The sequence below is a fragment of the Vipera berus genome (assembly GCF_964194415.1).
Source record: "Vipera berus genome assembly, chromosome: 5".
Classification (NCBI taxonomy): domain Eukaryota; kingdom Metazoa; phylum Chordata; class Lepidosauria; order Squamata; family Viperidae; genus Vipera; species Vipera berus.
This window is the reverse complement of record NC_138207.1, coordinates 72,827,160-72,845,976: the sequence shown is the minus strand read 5'-3', so window position 1 is coordinate 72,845,976 and position 18,817 is coordinate 72,827,160. Positions and strand designations below refer to the sequence as shown.

Sequence of the window (18,817 nt, the reverse complement as noted above, 5' to 3'; positions counted from 1 at the left end):
AACAAAGGTATATTCTTCCAAGCTTTTATGAAAGAGGGACCTCGCTGGTACACAAAAGGGACTGGCTTTTCGTGGTGGTGCAGCTGGGCCCATCTTTCACACAGGCCCTTTTTTGAATGTTACCCAGATTCTTCTTTCATTAAATGTATGCTGGAATCCTCCGTGTGGGTTGCAAATTGCCCATCCATTCTAACCTAACTTAAAAATTTTAAATTGATAATAATTTGTGCTCCATAAAGTGAATTACAATGGAACAATTACTTGAGAGTCATTCTGTGATTTTTAGCTGCAGTGGTCCAAATGGGCAAATTAATAGAGACACGAGCAGAGGTACCAAGATGAAGGATGAATGAAAGTTATCTATCCTGAACTAAAAAATACAGTCATGTTGTATACTCCCATACTTGTTATTTTAAACTTTTAAAATGTTATTGTATTTCAGTACATTAATTTGGGAAATATGGAACTTCCTTTGTATAGGTTTGCCCAATTTTTCTTGTGCCCTCTCTTTGATGAAAGCTGCAAAGATAGAGAAGTGAATGCTGTTGATTCTGAGCATGAGAAGAATTTAATGAATGATTCATGGAGACTATTTCAACTAGAAAAGGCTACTGGAAATCCTAATCATCCATTTAGCAAATTTGGCACAGGTAATTAAGAAAGTAATTTTACATTATTTGTCTCTTACGCTATAAGGATATGATTTCTCATCTTTCTAAGCATTCAGTTATCATGCAAATAAAGATATATGGCATAGGTAGGTTGTGGAATCTTATTGATGTTGCAGCCTTTAGAATTATGGTAATTAAATTTCCTTGATTCAGCATAGAGCTAGAAGGGACCTTGGAGGTCTTCTAGTCCAACCCCCTGCTCAAGCAAGAGACCCTATAACATTTCAGACAAATGGCTGTCCAGTCTTTTCTTAAAAACCTCCAGTGATGAAGCATTCACAACTTCTGAAAGCAAGCTGTTCCACTAGTATATTGTTTTCATGGTTAAGAAGTTTCTCCTTAATTCCAGGTTGCTTCTCTCCTTGATTAGTTTCCATCCATTGTTTCTTGTTTTGCTTTCTGGTGCTGGATAATAAATTGACTGCTTCTTTGTGGCAGTCTCTCAAATTCTGGAATATTGCTATCATATGACCCCTTGTCCTTCTTTTCTTTAGACTAGCCATACCGAATTCCTGCAATCATTCTTCATATGTTTCAGTATCCAGGCCTTTAATCATTTTAGTTGCCCTTCTCTGCACTTTTTCCAAAGTCTCAACGTCTTTTTTGTAATTTGATGACCAAAACTGGATGCAATATTCCAGGCGTAGTCTTCCTTATAAAGTGGTACTAACTACTACACGTGATTCTGATTCTGTGCCTCTGTTTGTACAACCAGGGATTGTATTAGCTTTTTTGGCTGCTACCACACACTGCTGGTTCATATTTAATTTATTGTCCACTAGGATTCTAAAGTCCCTCTCACAGTTACTGCTTGAGCCAGGTTTCACCTAATTTGTACTTGTACCTTTGTTTTTTTTTCTGCCTAAGTAAAAACCTTAAACTTCATTTTGTTGGATAGGGCCCATTTTTCAAATCTGTCAAGATTTTTTTGAATCCTGAGCTTGTCTTCTGGGGTGTTTACTATTCCTGCCAGCTTAGTGTCATCTGCCAATTTGATGCATTCCCCTTCTATTCCCTCATCTAAGTGTCATTTATGAAGATATTGAAGAGTACTGGGCCTAAGATGGAACCTTGTGGTACCCGACTGTTTACTTCCCTCCATGTAGATATAGCACCATTAAGGACTACTCGTTCAGTACGGTTTGTCAGCCAGTTATAAATCCATCTGGTGGTGATGCTGACTATCCCACATTTTTCTAGCTTACCAAGAAGTAGTTTGTCAAATGCCTTACTTTGCCAAATGCCTTACTGAAGTCTTAAGTATGCTATGACCACAGCATTTTGCTGGTCTACTAATTTAGTCACTTTGTCAAAGAATGAAATAAGATTGGTTTGGCATGATCTGTTTTTAACAAATCCATGCTGACTATATTCATCAAGGTCAGACGGGTATTGTCTTACCATTTTCTTGCTGATTCATTGACAATGGAAGTAAGGAAAAAAGGAAGGGAATGAGAAATGGAATGAGAAATGGAATTATTTATCTAGCTATAAATAATTGTGATAACATACATACAGTAAGTGACATTCATCTATTCATCAGCATTATTTATTATACCAGGACAAGCTAAAGCATCAAAATCAAAGGATCTAAACCTATAGGTTTTATGATATGCATCCTCTGTCATCATGTCTTAGGTGTGAAGAGTCTAGTGGGAGTAAGTGCTTCACAGATAACTAAACATTTAGGAATTCATAAATTCATAAATTGGCATCTTAAGATGAACCTGAAAACAAACTGGCAATCAGTGTAGTGACCCAAATACTAGTGTGATGTGATAACATTAGGATTCCCACTAACAAGTAGGCAACTGCATTCTGTACCAGATGCTGTTTCCAGATGGTCTTTGACTAGAGGCCCATCTATTACCATAGCTAAACATGAGGCGAAGAGGACATGAGTTACTTGCCTAGTGCTAGTTCCAATAATAGATTTAATTGGGACCTCAGCCAAAATTAAGTAAAGGGGATTCCACATGCTCTTTTGGTAGGAGCTGTTAATTTAGGAGTTGATGGATGAGCTCCTGGAGAGTATGGCTCCCTTCTAGGCTTAAGGTTGGGATTGTCTTGGGAGTCAAGAAAGTCTGAATCAACTGCCACTGTATCCTCCTTGGGTTAAATCATCCTGTTTTTCCACATCCAACCCTTGTAATCTTCAGAACTAGGTTAGGAATTGCACTGCACTCATTCAGTGTTATTGGCTAAAAGTTCATTTTTGTTGTGTATGCTATTTAGAAAACCCTTTTAAATTGTTTTTATTTTTTTCTTAATATTTGCATTTTTGAAAGCAAAGCAAAGCTAAATACCTGTACTGCAGGGTCATTATATTGTTATTATAATGGTAGCCTGTAATCAGTGTGTGTAGGCTTGATGAGTTATGTTTAATAACTGTTCTTAATTATATTCATACTTGGATATAATTACAACTGTTTATAAACCAAGTGAATTGTTTTATATTTCTGTGTTCTTATTTTATTTCATTGTTTCTTGTCTTAACTTTACCATTATTATAGTGTATCATCTTGGAGTGATGGGTTTATTTTGTATAGCAATAATGTTTAAGATAACATGTTGGAAATAGACATTCTAGCTTTGGTTTCTCTTTTGCACTGCCAGAAAAAAGCAAATGACTGAAATATTACAAAGTTTCGCATTTTGTCTTGACAGTACAAGTTTTCAAACTAAATTCTAGAAATTATTCTCCCTACATTAATGAAGAAGAATATTAAAACTTCATTGCTCAAAAAGAAGTTAGTGAGTTGCAAGGATAGCCCACCACAATTCATTCCACAGCCATCCTTCTCCAGTCATTGAGCACTGCCTTCCAATTCATCCTGGGTTGTTGGGCTGCCTGCCCCAATCAGAAGGGACCTTCCCATGGAAGACCATAAGAAGCTGGACTTTTTCATTTTACATTCATCAATTGAATACTACAATGTTAAAGATTTCTTAAGTGAAGATATTTCCCTGTCAAACTGCATTGACATTGGCAACAGTTCTCCCGGTTTACCCTTCTGATCTAGCAGGCAGAAATAAAAATAGAAACTTTAGTGTTTTCAGGATTTTTCCTTCTCACCGTACATTGCAGACAAAGCAATGTATGGTTAGGCTGGATCCAGATAAATGGTGAGAGAATGGATCCAGATAAATACTTCTAAAGCTGACTTCATTTCCAGTGGGTTGCAGCGCAGGAGACAAACAGGTCATGGCAGCAGTGAAAAAGAGCCCTTAGTGCCCACTATTCCTTGGCCAAGAGATTACAATGCATTGGATTGGGAAGGAAGTTCATTTAATTGGCTTAAGAAAAGACTGATTCATAATAACAAAGTTTTCTTAAGATATTCCCAAATCTGGAAATTTGGGGAGCTCTGTCCAATATTTTAAAGTTATGTGCCTTTGTCCAGGCGGTCCTATTTCTTTTAAGTTGTGGTTTAAAAAAAAATAGCCTAAACCATTCAGAGGGTTCTTGGAGTCAGGCAGCATCAATAAATACTGAAATTTACCAGATTATAGATTTAAATTTTCTCAAGACATTAGGATCACAAAGCATAGCTTGTTCTCAATTTTTGGTGAATATTTAACAATAGGTTCACAGTTCATACGCCCTGAGAAGTATACTTAATAAACTAGGGTTTGCCTGAGTAAAAGGGAAACATTAGTCAATTTCTTCTTTTTTGCTTCAAGAAACCATGATTTTTTGAATCAGGCTGATTGACATGATAAGTGCATAATACTTTTACTTCCATCTGGGTTTGAGGATGCTAATTAATGACCTCTACAGGTAACGTAGAGATCACTGCAAGACCTCTATTATTTTCTCTTGGTTGAAAACTTCAGTTCTACATTTCGAGTTACAGTTCCCCCCCCCCCCCCATTCATATTGTATAAATTTAAAGTACCTAACAGAAGCTCCACAATCTTATGAAAAACACGGATAGGAGCTCCATGACTATTGACCAGGAGATACCCAGGAGTTTTTCCCAACCTCATTGGATGATCTGATGAAAAATATACTCATCAGCTTCTCAGATGATTGTACAGTTTATGAGAATAAATGTCTCATTCCCTGCTGTAACTTTTTTTCTCTTAACATCTCCTTTATATTTACTCTTGCTTTATAGGGAACAAGTACACTTTGGAAACTAAGCCAAACCAAGAAGGAGTAGATGTAAGGCAAGAGCTTTTGAAGTTTCACTCCACTTACTATTCATCAAATTTAATGGCTGTTTGTGTTTTAGGACGGGGTAAGAATGGCAAGCGTTGTGAGAATTATTTTGAAATATTTAAATGTTAATAATTTATGTAATAATAAATCATTTAGGAAATTAAACACAAGACAAGCTTCATATTCAAGAGTAAAATAAAAATCACATTCCTGGTTATAACACATAAAAATATTAGAGCACAGATGCAAAGCACTCAGTATTATTTTGCAGATTTATTCTTTTCTGCCTTCTGTAGCTATTAGCATCACTGCTCTTTAAGTTCATGTCACCACCGTTTTTTAAAAAAATCATTTTTAGAGTATGAACCATGTTTCATTGTATTGTTTCAATATAACAATGTTTATATGATTAAGATTATTAACTGTATTATTTAGGTGGCTTAAAGTATTGAAAAGAGGGAAAGGAAAGAAACAGTTTTGTCAATATTAAGTAAAATTTAGGATGTTAACATTCTAACCGTAAAACTATTTGATTTTTCATCTGAATATATTAAAATATATATTAATATATTAATAAAGAGCCACTGCACTCACATCAAAGTATCAATAATGTCATAATAGTTTTAATCTTAAACTAATTAGTGTTAAATTAATAAAAGGTAAAAGATAGGCAAATCAAATTTAATAAAGATAAAATACCTGAAAAGTAATATTATAATAACTACTACCACTATTACTACTACTACTACTACTATTACTATTGGTTTCTAATTTGCACCATTTTATACATTTGTTAATCTTTGTGATATTTGTAGATTTTCAGACCCCCTTAAAAATGAAACTATACATGGTTATGTTCACCATGCTGTGTAGTGTGTTTGATGTATGGGAACCATTTTTATTTAAATTTAGTTAAATTTGTATTGTGTAAGTGTAATGTTAGTTTTGCGATTGCTGTGCACAGTCCAAGGTTTGCAATCAGATATTGTCAGGATTGTGTCCTTCTTCCAGTGTTGAACAAAATATATTCTTGCTTTTGTAAATATATATAAAATTATGATATTTCTATTTCTTGTAATTTCTAACATTTATTACTATCTGATTTGTCTATATTTGTTGACGTAGTTGAATACCACCTATAAAACATTTTGTAAACAATTTTTTGTAAGTTATAATTTGGTGTAAATTTTATATATTTAGTTCATAATTCTTCCTATTGTTGCATTGTAATAGTTTCTTTAAAGTTTGTCATCCATTTTGTCATACATTATTTTCTTTGTTCTGTCTCTGTATCATATTAACAGTTTGTATATATACTCTTAATAGGTGGTCTTGATATTATATGAGCATTTTTTAAAAAAAAATATTGTGGGCTTTTTTCCTGAATGTCCCTCCTTCCTTCTTGAGATCTGATTTTATTTATATTATGCAGTGTAAAATAAACTGATTGAATTCTGGATACAGAATTTCTGCAATAAGAAATATGTATTCTTAAGTTTTTAGATGTGTGATTAAAAGATAGGGCTCCTAGAGCTCCTTGACAAGAGAGGTTAAGAAGTCTATAAATGATCTTATTTTCTATATTTTTCCCAATAAGAAATCTTCTAATGTGTAAGAGTTACATTATCAGGATTCCCAATAGGTTAGAATTCTGGAAATTAAAATCCAACAGACTTTAAGGGCCTGGAGTAAGTGATTCTGCTGTTAATTATTCATTTTTTCTTTTCTTTTTTGCAGAATCTTTAGACGAGCTAACCAATCTGGTGGTGAAGTTATTTTCTGAAGTAAAGAATAAAAATGTTCCAATACCGGAATTCCCTGAGCACCCCTTCCAAGAAGAACATCTCCGAGTGGGTTTGAAACTTTCAAGATTACTGTCAAGCAATAACATTCGATGTTAGCAGTTTGTTAAACAGTAGATGGAACAAGATAGTATTCAATATTCTCTGAAAATCATAAGTGGAGATTGTTATATACAAGTTTAACCATCTATTTCTTGAAATTATAGGAACTGTTCCTAAAGTTGATAGCTTTAACCTTTAACTTACAAGAATAACAAATTTTAAATAAGGCTTTCCTGTTTTCTTTTTTTGAAATTTTACAGCAACTTTACAAGGTGGTACCTATTAAAGATTTTAGGAATCTGTATGTCACATTTCCAATACCAGATCTTCAGAAGTACTACAAATCAAATCCTGGCCACTATCTTGGTCACCTTATTGGGCATGAAGGTCCAGGAAGTCTTTTATCAGAACTGAAAGCTAAAGGTAAGATAATTCAAAGTTAGCTGGCATGCTACTTGCATTCAGCTTGTTTACTAAGACTTGTGGAAATGCTTCTGCAGAGTGCCTTCATGATCTAAGTACATTTTATTTATTTTGCCCTTGGGTAGGGTCTATGATTTTAGTAGTGTTAACAGATATCTAAGAAGTATTAAAAGAAGAGACTAGGACCCACCAAAAAAGCTTCCAAAAGATCACCTGTATCTTTCTACTTGATATTCTTTGTCCACAAATAAGCAATTTCTGTGCTTAATATATCTGACCGACTGTCATAATATTAAATTTGTGTCCACTTTCAAAAATGGATTAATCAAGCCTGATGCAATCCATCTTCTGACAGCACTTCCTTGAGAAATGTTATTGATGGCTATGGAATAATCAAATTCCTCAGCAAGTATTCTTATGCTCATCTTGATTTGCTCCAGACTTCCATTAATTGTGGCCCAATTATTAGAGGCATCCTCTATATCAACAGACTCCTGCAGAACCATTTAGATGGTTCTTGCTCCCTCAGTAGGACTTTGCTGGCCAGAAAACAAACTCAAGAAGTGAAAGGTTCTTCCTGCAACATGGGGTTGATATTTCTAAAAGAAAAGGCAGAGGTACTTCAATCTTCCATCATCAACACTTTGATTTTCCCACTATTACCATATTTGTCTCCCTAGTCTGTTTTTGATTTTACTTTTGCTAATACTAAGCACCCTGGCCTTTTCAAAATATGCCTATAGCTAAAACCATGGTGTTGCTGGCTTTCCTTTTCATTTCTTCCTGGAATCCAGATATGGCAGATGAGTCTGCAGAGGTCTCTATTAGAAGAAAAGTTTACATATACCAGTTAATTCACATGGCAAAGATTTGCAGCTTCAGTAGACTTGTTCAACTGGTGACCAGATTCATCAAGTAGTCTATGCCAGTGCTTATGTGTCAGTGGCTGAACCTTGCTGTTTTCTTTAACTGAAGACAGTTCTGAATTCTCAATGGAATTCAGGTTAAATTAGGATCTCAGAGTCATGTAATTCTGATAAACATACCTAATATTGAATGCAGTGAGACAAAGTCCTTCTATCATTCTGCACTTTTTCTGCATTGTAATTCAACAATCTTGGTTAGGGGGCAGTCAGCCTTTTTTCTAAGAAGGTATTAATGTTCCTTTTCCCATCTTTTTTTTTTAAAATCCCATTTATATCCCGCCCTTCTCCGAAGACTCAGGGCGGCTTACAATCTAAAGCACAAATCAATGTGCTTAGCAATAGCCTTCATTCTATGTATATGCCTGCTTATTAGGGCTTTCGCGCGCCCCCCCCCCCCCAAGCGGCATTTTACAAAGTCAGCTTATTGCCCCCAACAATCTGGGTCCTCATTTTACCTACCTCAGAAGGATGGAAGGATCTAGCAGTAACATCTTTACGATGGCCTGCAGATTGAAGAACACTGATCAAATATCATACGGCTAGTTGCAGTTTTGCCTCCGTCATCAGTGGCATCACACTTAACACCATGCTTAGCAGGACTCTTTCAGGAACTTTCTAATGTCCTTCAATTCTGGAAGTGAGGCCAATTTAAATCTGGCTGATTTAGTTATGAAAATGTATTGGAAGAACCTAATAGAATTAGAATAATCAAGAGGAAAAAAAGGACTAAAATGGATTTTAAGCTTATGAAAGAACTGTCAAAACATATGTAGCACCTATTGGTGGTAATATCACTTTTTAAACTGATAATATCTGATAATATTGTTGACTTTATTTTTATAAGGAGAACAATTTAAAAAAATTTTAAGGAGCTTCTAAATCATCCATATCTAGGAACTCTGCATGCTTCTACAATTTAAAAATAGAAAAATCAATTCTCCATAGGTAAGATCTGCCAAGACTGAAAAAAATGCCTGCAAAATTAAATGATTTAGAAGGGACCAGGATTAGACAAGTTGAACCAGAAATGTATGAATGCCATGATAACCTTGGTTCCCAAGGGTAAAGTAAGACCATCATATTTCTGAGGAATTTGCCATATCAGTTGTCTTGGACTTCTAACTGTAATGAAGGCACCTTATATTTTTGAGTTCATCCTTTAGTGCCATGTCATACAAGCCATATTTGACATTATAGCATGGTATCATACATAATGTGTGTACGTGTTCATGCCATTCATTTTTCACCTCTTGGATATCTGTGTCATTCAGAATTTCTTCTCAACTGTGAAATACTGCGTAGCTTCTGACAATACACTGGCAAATATTCTTAATGACAAGTAACTATACAAGCATATGCTTGCCTTGTGGTCATTCACAACTCCTTTGCCCATTGGAGAACCTCTTCCATTGATATATTTCCACATCATGCAATATTTTCTGCTGTTAAGTCTGCAACAGGCCATGCCATAATTTAGCCTTTGATAATGTCTACTATGTAACTGGAACCAATTTATTTGCTTTCACCCACTCTACTTTTAACCAAGATATCTCAGATGCATGCCTTCTAGTAACCTGGCAGCCCGAACAGCCATAGATTTCCATCCTCTTTCATCTGATTTTGCATTCCACAATGGCAGGATTTAGAAACCCAGCACTATGAATTGCTATATTACCTTGACCAATTTTTCCTATACCTCACAATTTGATTTCTTCAGTTCATATTTTTTCAGTAGAGATGATAAAATTAGAAGCCATTCAGCTATACTGTAGGTATTCATTTTTTCAGCTTTTGCTTTTGCCATAACTGGCTGTTTGTACATTTTGCAGATGTTGCTGTCTCTTCATTCTTAGCAACTTAGAATTTTCTTCTGTAAAATAACTTTTTTTTTGCACAAAACAGTAGACACCATTCCATGTTTTCTTATCCAATGTTGAATTATTTCCTGAATGGTTTTGACAACCCGCTACTATGGAATATATTTCCTTCAAAGCACAGAAGTATTCAAACCATTTGCAACATAGATCTTCAGTTATTTATTTTTAAACAATGTTCCTAGTTAGTAACTGTTATTTGTTCCTGTGCATGCGCATGTGCGCACACACACACACACACACATATACACACACTTCTGTGAATCCCTGGTTGCAGGGCTGTGTTTTCCTAGGTAACTGAGAGGAAAGCCAACATTTTGTCTTAAAGTGTATTCAGAAGGATTTTTTGGTTTAAAACTTTCTTGGTTGGAGAAGATTCCCAATTAAACTTTTGTGTAGATATAGGAAAAATATGGAAATCCACAGATGGTTGTTCAAAAAACAAAACAAAACCAAAGGTATTGGTAAATAAGCTGTTCTTGCTCACTGTTAAGAATTGATTCTTGGAGCCTTATGTTGGATGAAGTCATTCTTTACTGTGTTATAAGACACAATTATATATATAATTTCATCTATATCAGATGAAAAATTACAAACAAATCAGTTGTAAAATTGTATGCATCTATGCAGTGATTATTATTGCATACCACACAACCTAGTACATGTGTAACATAGCTAAATGACTATATCTAGAGAAAACAGTTGTGTATTTTTAAAAATGGCAAAGGGTAGAAAAAGAAGGATAAAGTATTTTGTAATATTTTGATTTAAAGTAATCCACAAAGTTTCATGAAAGCAGTTGGTTATTATTTTGAAAATGGCAGTGGTTCAAAAAATAAATGAACAGGTGAAGCTTGACCCAGTTCAGGCAAATGCTGAATCCCAAGAACACGCTAGAAGACCATTAAACTAATTGCAGTAGCACTTAGCCTTATATACCATTCCACAGTGCTTTACAGCACTCTCTGAGCAGTTTACAAATGTTATCTTATTTCCCCCAGCAATTGACCCCAAGTGGTTGATGCTTCTGCTTCAAATTAAGAGAAAAGTTTGTCAAAATTTATGTGGCAAAATTTCTACACCTTGATTCCCTCTAGTTTTCTTCTGATATAATAGTAGAAGATTAAATACACAATATAGAGCTTCCTGAATTACACTACAACCAAGTTGATTTCTTCCGTTTTCACCTTTTACCTTCTTGTTTTTCTTAAACAAGTTTTTATTTGTAAAAGAGTTTAAAACATTTTGAAGTATATTCAATCAACTTTCTGTTTGTCTAAATGTGGTGGACATTTTAACTCTGTGTATGCCAAAGGCATATTGTACATAATATATTTTAAAAACTAACAGTGTCTCAGTGTTCATGTTTGGATTTGTCTTGTCTTGATTTCAAAACATATGTTTCATATTCAAAATCGGCTGATTTGTCTTCATAGAAGTGTTATTGCGACAAAATTTCTGGAAATTCATTACCTCTAATGGTCCCATTTTATCGGTTCCATTTATAATATTCTGTCATAATGTGTGAAAGTTGTTAACCAAAAATACATATATTGTCAGTGTTTGCTTAAAAATAATATAACTTTTAAAAATGCAAGCAATATTGTATATTATATGCTTTTATCATAGGCTGGGTAAGCACACTGGTTGGTGGCCAAAAAGAAGGTGCTCGAGGCTTCATGTTTTTTATCATTAATGTTGATCTTACGGAAGAAGGACTGTGTAAGTGGATCCCTTCAATCATTTTGCTTTGCTAGGGCTTAAATATCATTTAAATATCACTTCTCTTATAAGACCTTTTATATATCCCACTGGGAAAAATATTCTGTAGTGTAGTAAAATGTAAACATTTAATTGACTTTAATCACATGGAGTTTCATAGAAACAGATAGTCCTTTCCTTACAACCATTTGTTCAGTCACTGTTCAAAGTTGATGACAGCAGTGAAAAAAGTGACATGACTGGTTTTCACACTCACAACTGGTGCAGCATCCCTATGGTCACATAATCAAAATTTGGGTGCTTGGCAACGGGCATGTATTTATGACAGTTGCACTGTCCCATTTGTAACCTTCCCAGATGGTTTCCAACAAGCAAAATCAGTGGGGGAAACCAGATTCACTTAGTGACTGCAAGATTCACTTAACAACTGCAGTGATTTGCTTAACAACTATGGCAAATAGGCCATAAAATGGGGCAAAATTCACTTAACAACTCTGTTCCTTAACAAAGGAAATTTGGGGCTCAATTGTGGTCATAGGTTGAGGACTACCTGTACTATAACAAGAAGGATTTTCTTATTTTTCAGAAAGCTGCTAACAGTTCTGTGTGCTTTTTCCTGATCTTGCAAATGTGATAATTCCTCATATTCTAAATCAGCAGTATCCAAACTTGGCAATCTTAAGACTTCTGGACCTCAACTCCAAGAATGATCCAGCAATTCCAAGAATGACCCAGATAGCCATTCAATTTTGGGAATTGGAAGTCCACAAGTCTTAAAGTTGCCAAGATTGGACACCCCTGTTCTAAATACTGCTGGCAGTTAGAAAGAAAAACAGCTCCTGATAATCAAATTGGTTTGAAAACTATATGAAGCTTTGCATGCATGCATATACTCTGCACACCTTCTTTCCCTTCCTGAGCTTGTGCTACACTACAGCACCCTCCCCCAGTTCACGCATAAACTACACCAGGCCTCCCCAGGTCCCCCCAATCCCATTGCCTCACTGCTGTCCTCCTTACCTGGATTCTCTCCACTTCCAGATCTGCACATCTGAGGTTATGGGAACTACTAGGATTGCCATCACTAAGTGATGCAATCATGTGATATTGCACTTTCCAAATGCATTGTCTTATGACGGAAGAGTTTGGTCCTAGTTGTGGTTGTAAGTCATGGATTGCCTGTATAGTAACAACATCGTACGGGAGTTGTAATCCTAGAACTTTTGTGACACTTTTGCTTTCGCCTAACAAAACTAAAAATCCTGTTGTTGTTTTTTCTTGTATAGTACATGTGGAAGATATTATTTTCCATATGTTTCAATATATTCAAAAGCTACGGACAGAAGGACCTCAAGAATGGGTTTTTCAGGAATGTAAGGTAAGATATCTTTACCAGATTATTTTCTATTAGCTTAAGGAGCATGATAAAAATCTTATCATTTTAAAAACAGGATTGAACAGGCACCTTAAACATTTTAGTTTGGTATTTCATGATAGTGAATCTTAGAAAAACTGTCATGAATAAAATATTAAGCAAGTAGCATCAAAATCTACAAGGGCTATTCAAAGGAGTTTTTTTTAGTTCCCAAGGAGGTGAACGGATATATCACGTCCAGTACTAAAGCTTTTTAAAGCTAAAACATTAACCCAGATATTCTACCCAGCTCAGGTGGCCTATATATGAAGAAAAAGACCCCTAGAGACAATACAGACTAAGTTTTTTAAGGTTTTTGCTTGTGGCACCATGAAGTTATCCCCAAGATAGTATCAGGCTTGAATCTGGAATGCCCAAAATTGAACCGGAGCATGGAGAGTATTGGTGGCATACTTGTTAAAGATTAGGTTTTTTTCCCTACAGTGTTGCTACAGCTAATCTTTATTAACAGTTACATTTCATTGTGAACAAAACCAATAGAGCAAAAATTTAAGAACATCTGGAGTGCCTCTAGATTCGTTGCAAATTCAGACAATGCTCAGAGCAAAAAACCTGGTAATAACAAAAATTGAATGACATTGAGTGTCATTCCAAACTGAATTCCCTCTCTTGAGCCCTGGAAGCCACCCAGACATAGGGTCCTGGGAATCTGCAAGTGTCTTCCTCTCTCTTGAGAAGGGCCTTTTCAGGGCCAGCAACAACCACCTCCCATCCTCATCGTTATTTGTCAGCAATGCCAACTTTCCTGTCTCAGCACTTTTGGCTGGTGATTCCAGGGAAATTGGATCAATCTAACATGTCCTTTACTACTGCAACCATTACAGGTAGTTCTCAACAGCAATTCATTAAGTGACCGTTCAAAGTTAAACGGCACTGAAAAAAGTGAGTGATGGCCATTTTTCATACTTACAACCTTTGTAGCATCCCCATGATCATGTGATCAAAATTCAGATGCTTGGCAACTGGTTCATACTTATGACCATTGCTATGTCCCAAGGTCATCTGATCACCTTTTGTAACCTTTTGACAAGCGAAGTCAATGGGAAAGGCCGGATTCACTTACCCCGGTTACTAACTTATCAGTTGCAGCGATTCACTTAACAACTGTGGTAAGAAAATTCATAAGATGGGGCAAAACTCACTTAACAAATGTTTCACTTAACAGAAATTTTGGACTCAGTTGTGGTCATAAATCAAGGATTACCTGTATAAGGATCTTCCATAGGGCATTAGAGTTTCCCCTTTTATTAAATTTCCCTGGTAGAACAGATGGATTGTATGCCATCTTTTTAGCCTCAAATCTTGAAGCCACTAACTGATAACTGCATTTATTGTGGCAGCAGAAGTTAACATCAAACTATATGTTGTCCAAGAATACTCTGTCAATAAGGATTGTCAGAGATCTGGCCAGGGATCATAGCCAGGAGAAAAAAAGTGAATTACTATATTATTATCTCATATACCGAGAGAAATAATTTGTTTGTGAAAAACTGAACTCAGTAAGAATAACCCATGCAAATTTATAGTAAAACTTAACTGAATTCAGTGGTGGTTACCCATACATTAGTTTGGATATTCCTGTAAAGTTAGTCTTAATGAGTGAACCTCCCATATATAGAAATAACTATTTTGAAATAATAGTAGTATTTTATATTAGTAGTATTTTATATAAGTACTTTAGGTAACTTTTGTATTAATAAACTAATGCAGCCTGCTCCAAACTAGATGCCTTCCAGATGTTTGGATTTAAAATCCAAGAATTTTTAGCAATGGCCATAGTTCTTGGAAGTGTCCAGAATTGTGGAAGACAAAAATAATAATGAAATAACATTTTTCAAGAAAATGGTATTTATATAAATATACATATAGTTTATCAAACTGCTAATGATCCTATTTTAATTTTGAAAAATAGGACTTTTTTAGATGATTCAGAGAATTGGCTCTATGTATTTATTTCAGCTTTAAAATAACTTGCACTTCAAACCTCATATTAATTTATCATTATTATTGGGAAAATGTTTTCTTTGCATCCCTATAATGCAAAGAATTATATTTTTTATTATGCTCTGTAGAAATTCATAATAATGTAAGAAGTCATCCAGTTCCATTCCTGTGATTAATTCTGAACATCAGAAATCAAACTAAATTTATGTTTAAGAAGAATTTTCTGTGATTTAATATATTAATCTGTATCTGCAAGAGTATTTTATCTTATTTTCTTTCTTTTGTTAGGATCTAAATGCTGTAGCATTCAGATTTAAAGACAAAGAAAAACCAAGAGGTTATACATCAAAACTTGCAGGGATGATTCATGTAAGTTGCAACTTGTACTATAGAGCTATTTATGTTAGTATATAGCTTAGACTATTCACTATTGTATTTAATATTGTATCATTTCTTAACATTTCTGGGACTTTTGAGAAAAAGTTACTGGTAACAATGGCACTTGTAAGCACAGCTCTGCTTTTGTACCTGAAGCAGACAGAGGTTGCTAAGATTGGCAGCAGGAGAGACGATAGGGCTGCCTGTTACTTTGAATGCTTATCCATCTTTCTGCAGGATTCAGGGCTCCAATAATAAAAGCAGGATCAATGACTGCCTGGAGTGTCGTATTTGGGTTCTCTGAGTGTATACTTTAAAGTTGAGGTGAGAGAGAGAGAGAAAGAGACAGTGGCAATACCTGGTACTTCACAAGACTTGAACCCTCTCTTTGTTCGGATAAATGCATAACTAAATTAGGATTGCTATTATAAAGAGTGGTAGTTGTTGATGGCACAGTGACCAATTTCTTCATGCAGAAGGTCATGAAATAAGATTGAGAGAACTGGCTCGCTTGTTGTTGAACAATTTTGCAACATTCCTTTTCCAATTAGAGGTGATTTGATTATACGTTTACCTGCTTACTAAATTAAATTAAGTTGCATAGTGTTACTGTGAAGTGAAATATTTGTTGCTTAAACAGGTTGATGTTAAAAGGTTTCATTTTTTTCATTGTTCTTTGCATTATGTATTGGGTTTTACATTATTTTAGTACTCTCAAGGTGAGTCTAATGCCTGAACGTCTAGAGCAGTACCACCTGTGGTACTTTGCCACATGGCAGGTGATACGCGACCGTCCTAGAGAAGTGTAGCAGGGGAGGGGAATGAGTGTAAGGGAGCCAAGCCTGAGGGAGAGGCAGCTGCAGCTGCAGAACTGGGCTCAGCAGAAGTCAAGACTATATTAGAATCATGTCCACTTTTGTTTTTAAATGTACATTTAATAAAATTTTCTAAAAAAAAGACTATTGAATGGATGTTTTTCCTTCTGATCTAAATGGCGCCAATTCCTTGTTGAACTGCTTTTGAGCACTTTTAAAATCCTTTTCAGTCTAAACTAAAAGTGTAACACTTTATTTTAGTACTATCCTATTGAAGAAGTTCTTGCTGCTGAATATTTACTTGAAGAATTTAGGCCAGATTTAATAGAAATGGTATTGGACAAACTGAAACCTGAAAATGTCCGGTAAGATGCATTGCCATATTCTGATGTATTACTATGATTTATAAATGGTACATTGTGATGCTTATTGAAAGATAAAAATTGTATTTCATTGCCAAATAACAAAGATTAGCAAATAGATTCTAAAGTAGTTTCTGAAGTTTCCCTCATTTTAGAATGTCTTTAGATGTCTTTGTAAAGACATTGCCTGGAGTAATAAATTAGCAACATTCAGTAGTAATTGTTATATTGTAATGAGAATTATCTGCTCTTTAGAAGGCCAGATCCTGAGGTTGAAACTCAAATACTTTGGCCACATGATGAGAAGGAAGGACTCAATGGAGAAGAGCCTAATGCTGGGAAAGGTTGAGGGCAATAGAAGAAGGGGACGACAGAGAATGAGGTGGCTGGATGGAGTCACTGAAGCAGTACGCGTGAGCTTAAATGGACTCCAGAAGATGGTAGAGGACACGAAGGCCTGGAGGAACATTGTCCATGGGGTTGCGATGGGTCGGATATGACTTCGCAGCTAATAACAACAATGAGAATTATGTGTTTTTCAAATGTGATTTTAGGAAGGGATTGTCATTCAGCTTTACTAATAGGGCTGTACGATGCTTCTAAAACATTAGTGACCACAAGTGCAGTGCCTGTCAACTGGCAAGAACTCCTGGAAGCAGACATAACTGCTTTAATAAAGTGCCTACAGGTGCTGCATTTCCACTCCTGCAGGCTCTGAAGCACCTTTTCCGAACTGAATCCAAAACATTACTTTGCCTTTCTAAATAAATTCATCACTGTTTGTGCATTTATGGAGAGGTAATTCAACCTAGTAGTTATGGCACTGGACTAGGGAGTGAGGGCGATCGGAATACTAGTCTTAGCTGAGGCGTGGAAGCCAACTAGCTCACTCTTGGCCATAGAGAAGAGGCAAAAGCAAACCATATCCAAAAACATTGCCAAAAAAACTGCACAGACTTGTCTAGGTAGCCAGCAGGAGTCAAAACTGACTCAAAGGCATCCCTCCCACCTTCCGCATAGTACAAATTGGCATTCAGTCATAATGCTTTCCCTGTTAGGTATGATTGGGAGGTTTGTCTGAATAAACCCTGAGAAGACTCAAAATAAGCAGCACCTGCCACCCTCTTTTATGAATCTGCTTTCTTGTTTCTGTTATGATTAGTGTTTGCCTGCCAAGTCCTAACCGGAGAATATAATTGGAAGTCAGTCAGTCTGTCTCTGTCTCTGTCTCTCTCTCTCTCTCTCTCTCTCTCTCTCTCTCTCTCTCTCTATGTGTGTGTGTGTGTGTGAATTGATTTGGAAAGAAAGCTTTGCTTTTAAGTAAGAAAAGAAAAAGTAGAACTCAGCAGGAAAAAGAGAAATTATAACTCATTCTCTTGCATTCATTTATTCACTGAACTTGTATCTGATGTTACTTCAGCTCAGGATGGTGTACATAGTGTTCCTTTCTTCTATTTTTCCTCACAAGAACAAATCTTGAGGTAGATTGGGTTGGAACAGAGCCCCAAAGTTACCCCATGAGCAGTTGTTCAATTTAGTATTTGTTTAATTCTGGACATTATTTTACGATTTAATTTCTATTTAATGTTTTGTCCATCCAAGTGTCTTATATTTTTCCAATTTCTAACTATTTGTCTCTGAAATGCAGAACAGTGTTGATAGTAAATAATTTCTCTTGCATGTAATGTGCTGCAAAGTTACTGCTCTTGATAATTGCCGTTTTATTTTAACTGGAAAAGAAAAATAGAATCTCCTTATAAACAGAAGGGCCTCATTTTACTTGGTGAGATACTTACTTACTAAAATAGTTTGGAATATGGCAGAGAGAGATTCTACTATGGCTGTCCTAAAACTCTTTTTTTCAAGTATTTATTTAAAATGAATGGAAAGTGAATTGATTCTTGAATGTTACATAAGCTTATATCAACTGAGAATAAAAATCAGAAATCATCCTTTAATTTAAGCTAACTTCCAGATAGTTTTAGGGGCAGGAAGGGATCTTATATAGAGTTGGAAGTATTTTCAGAGGCCCTCTACTCCAATCCCCTCCTTGGTGCAGTTTTTTTGTCTTAGTCTTCTCTCTTTTACATGAATTCTAATAGTGTTCCTCTTAGCAGATTTTAATCTAAGAAAGTAGAATGTCAGGCTATAGTTACTGCTTAGGGATTTTATTTTGTTTTTACAATTCAGTTCAGATATGAAATTATGAATTGTTTTTCCTTTTAGTTGACAAAAAAACTGGAAGTCTCTACTAAATG

General features: G+C 35.4%; 1 protein-coding gene across 6 annotated transcripts in view; it reads left to right on the top strand.

Moving 5' to 3' along the window:
• The window catches only part of IDE (insulin degrading enzyme), an 83,553-nt gene that overhangs the window by 26,196 nt on the left and 38,540 nt on the right, over positions 1-18,817 (top strand). For 5 of the 6 annotated variants that reach the window (XR_014026587.1, XM_081328880.1, XM_081328882.1 and 2 more), the window contains 8 exons: positions 481-650; positions 4,793-4,915; positions 6,574-6,686; positions 6,941-7,103; positions 11,533-11,625; positions 12,912-13,003; positions 15,293-15,373; positions 16,459-16,562. Coding sequence is in view for 5 of the 6 variants with exons in the window: in XM_081328880.1 (XP_081185006.1) it covers positions 481-650; positions 4,793-4,915; positions 6,574-6,686; positions 6,941-7,103; positions 11,533-11,625; positions 12,912-13,003; positions 15,293-15,373; positions 16,459-16,562 (939 nt within the window). In the remaining variant the exon portion in view is untranslated. Of the gene's footprint in view, positions 1-480; positions 651-2,230; positions 2,330-4,792; positions 4,916-6,573; positions 6,687-6,940; positions 7,104-11,532; positions 11,626-12,911; positions 13,004-15,292; positions 15,374-16,458; positions 16,563-18,817 lie in introns of those variants that run through there. The other variant, XM_081328883.1, reaches the window with a different exon arrangement.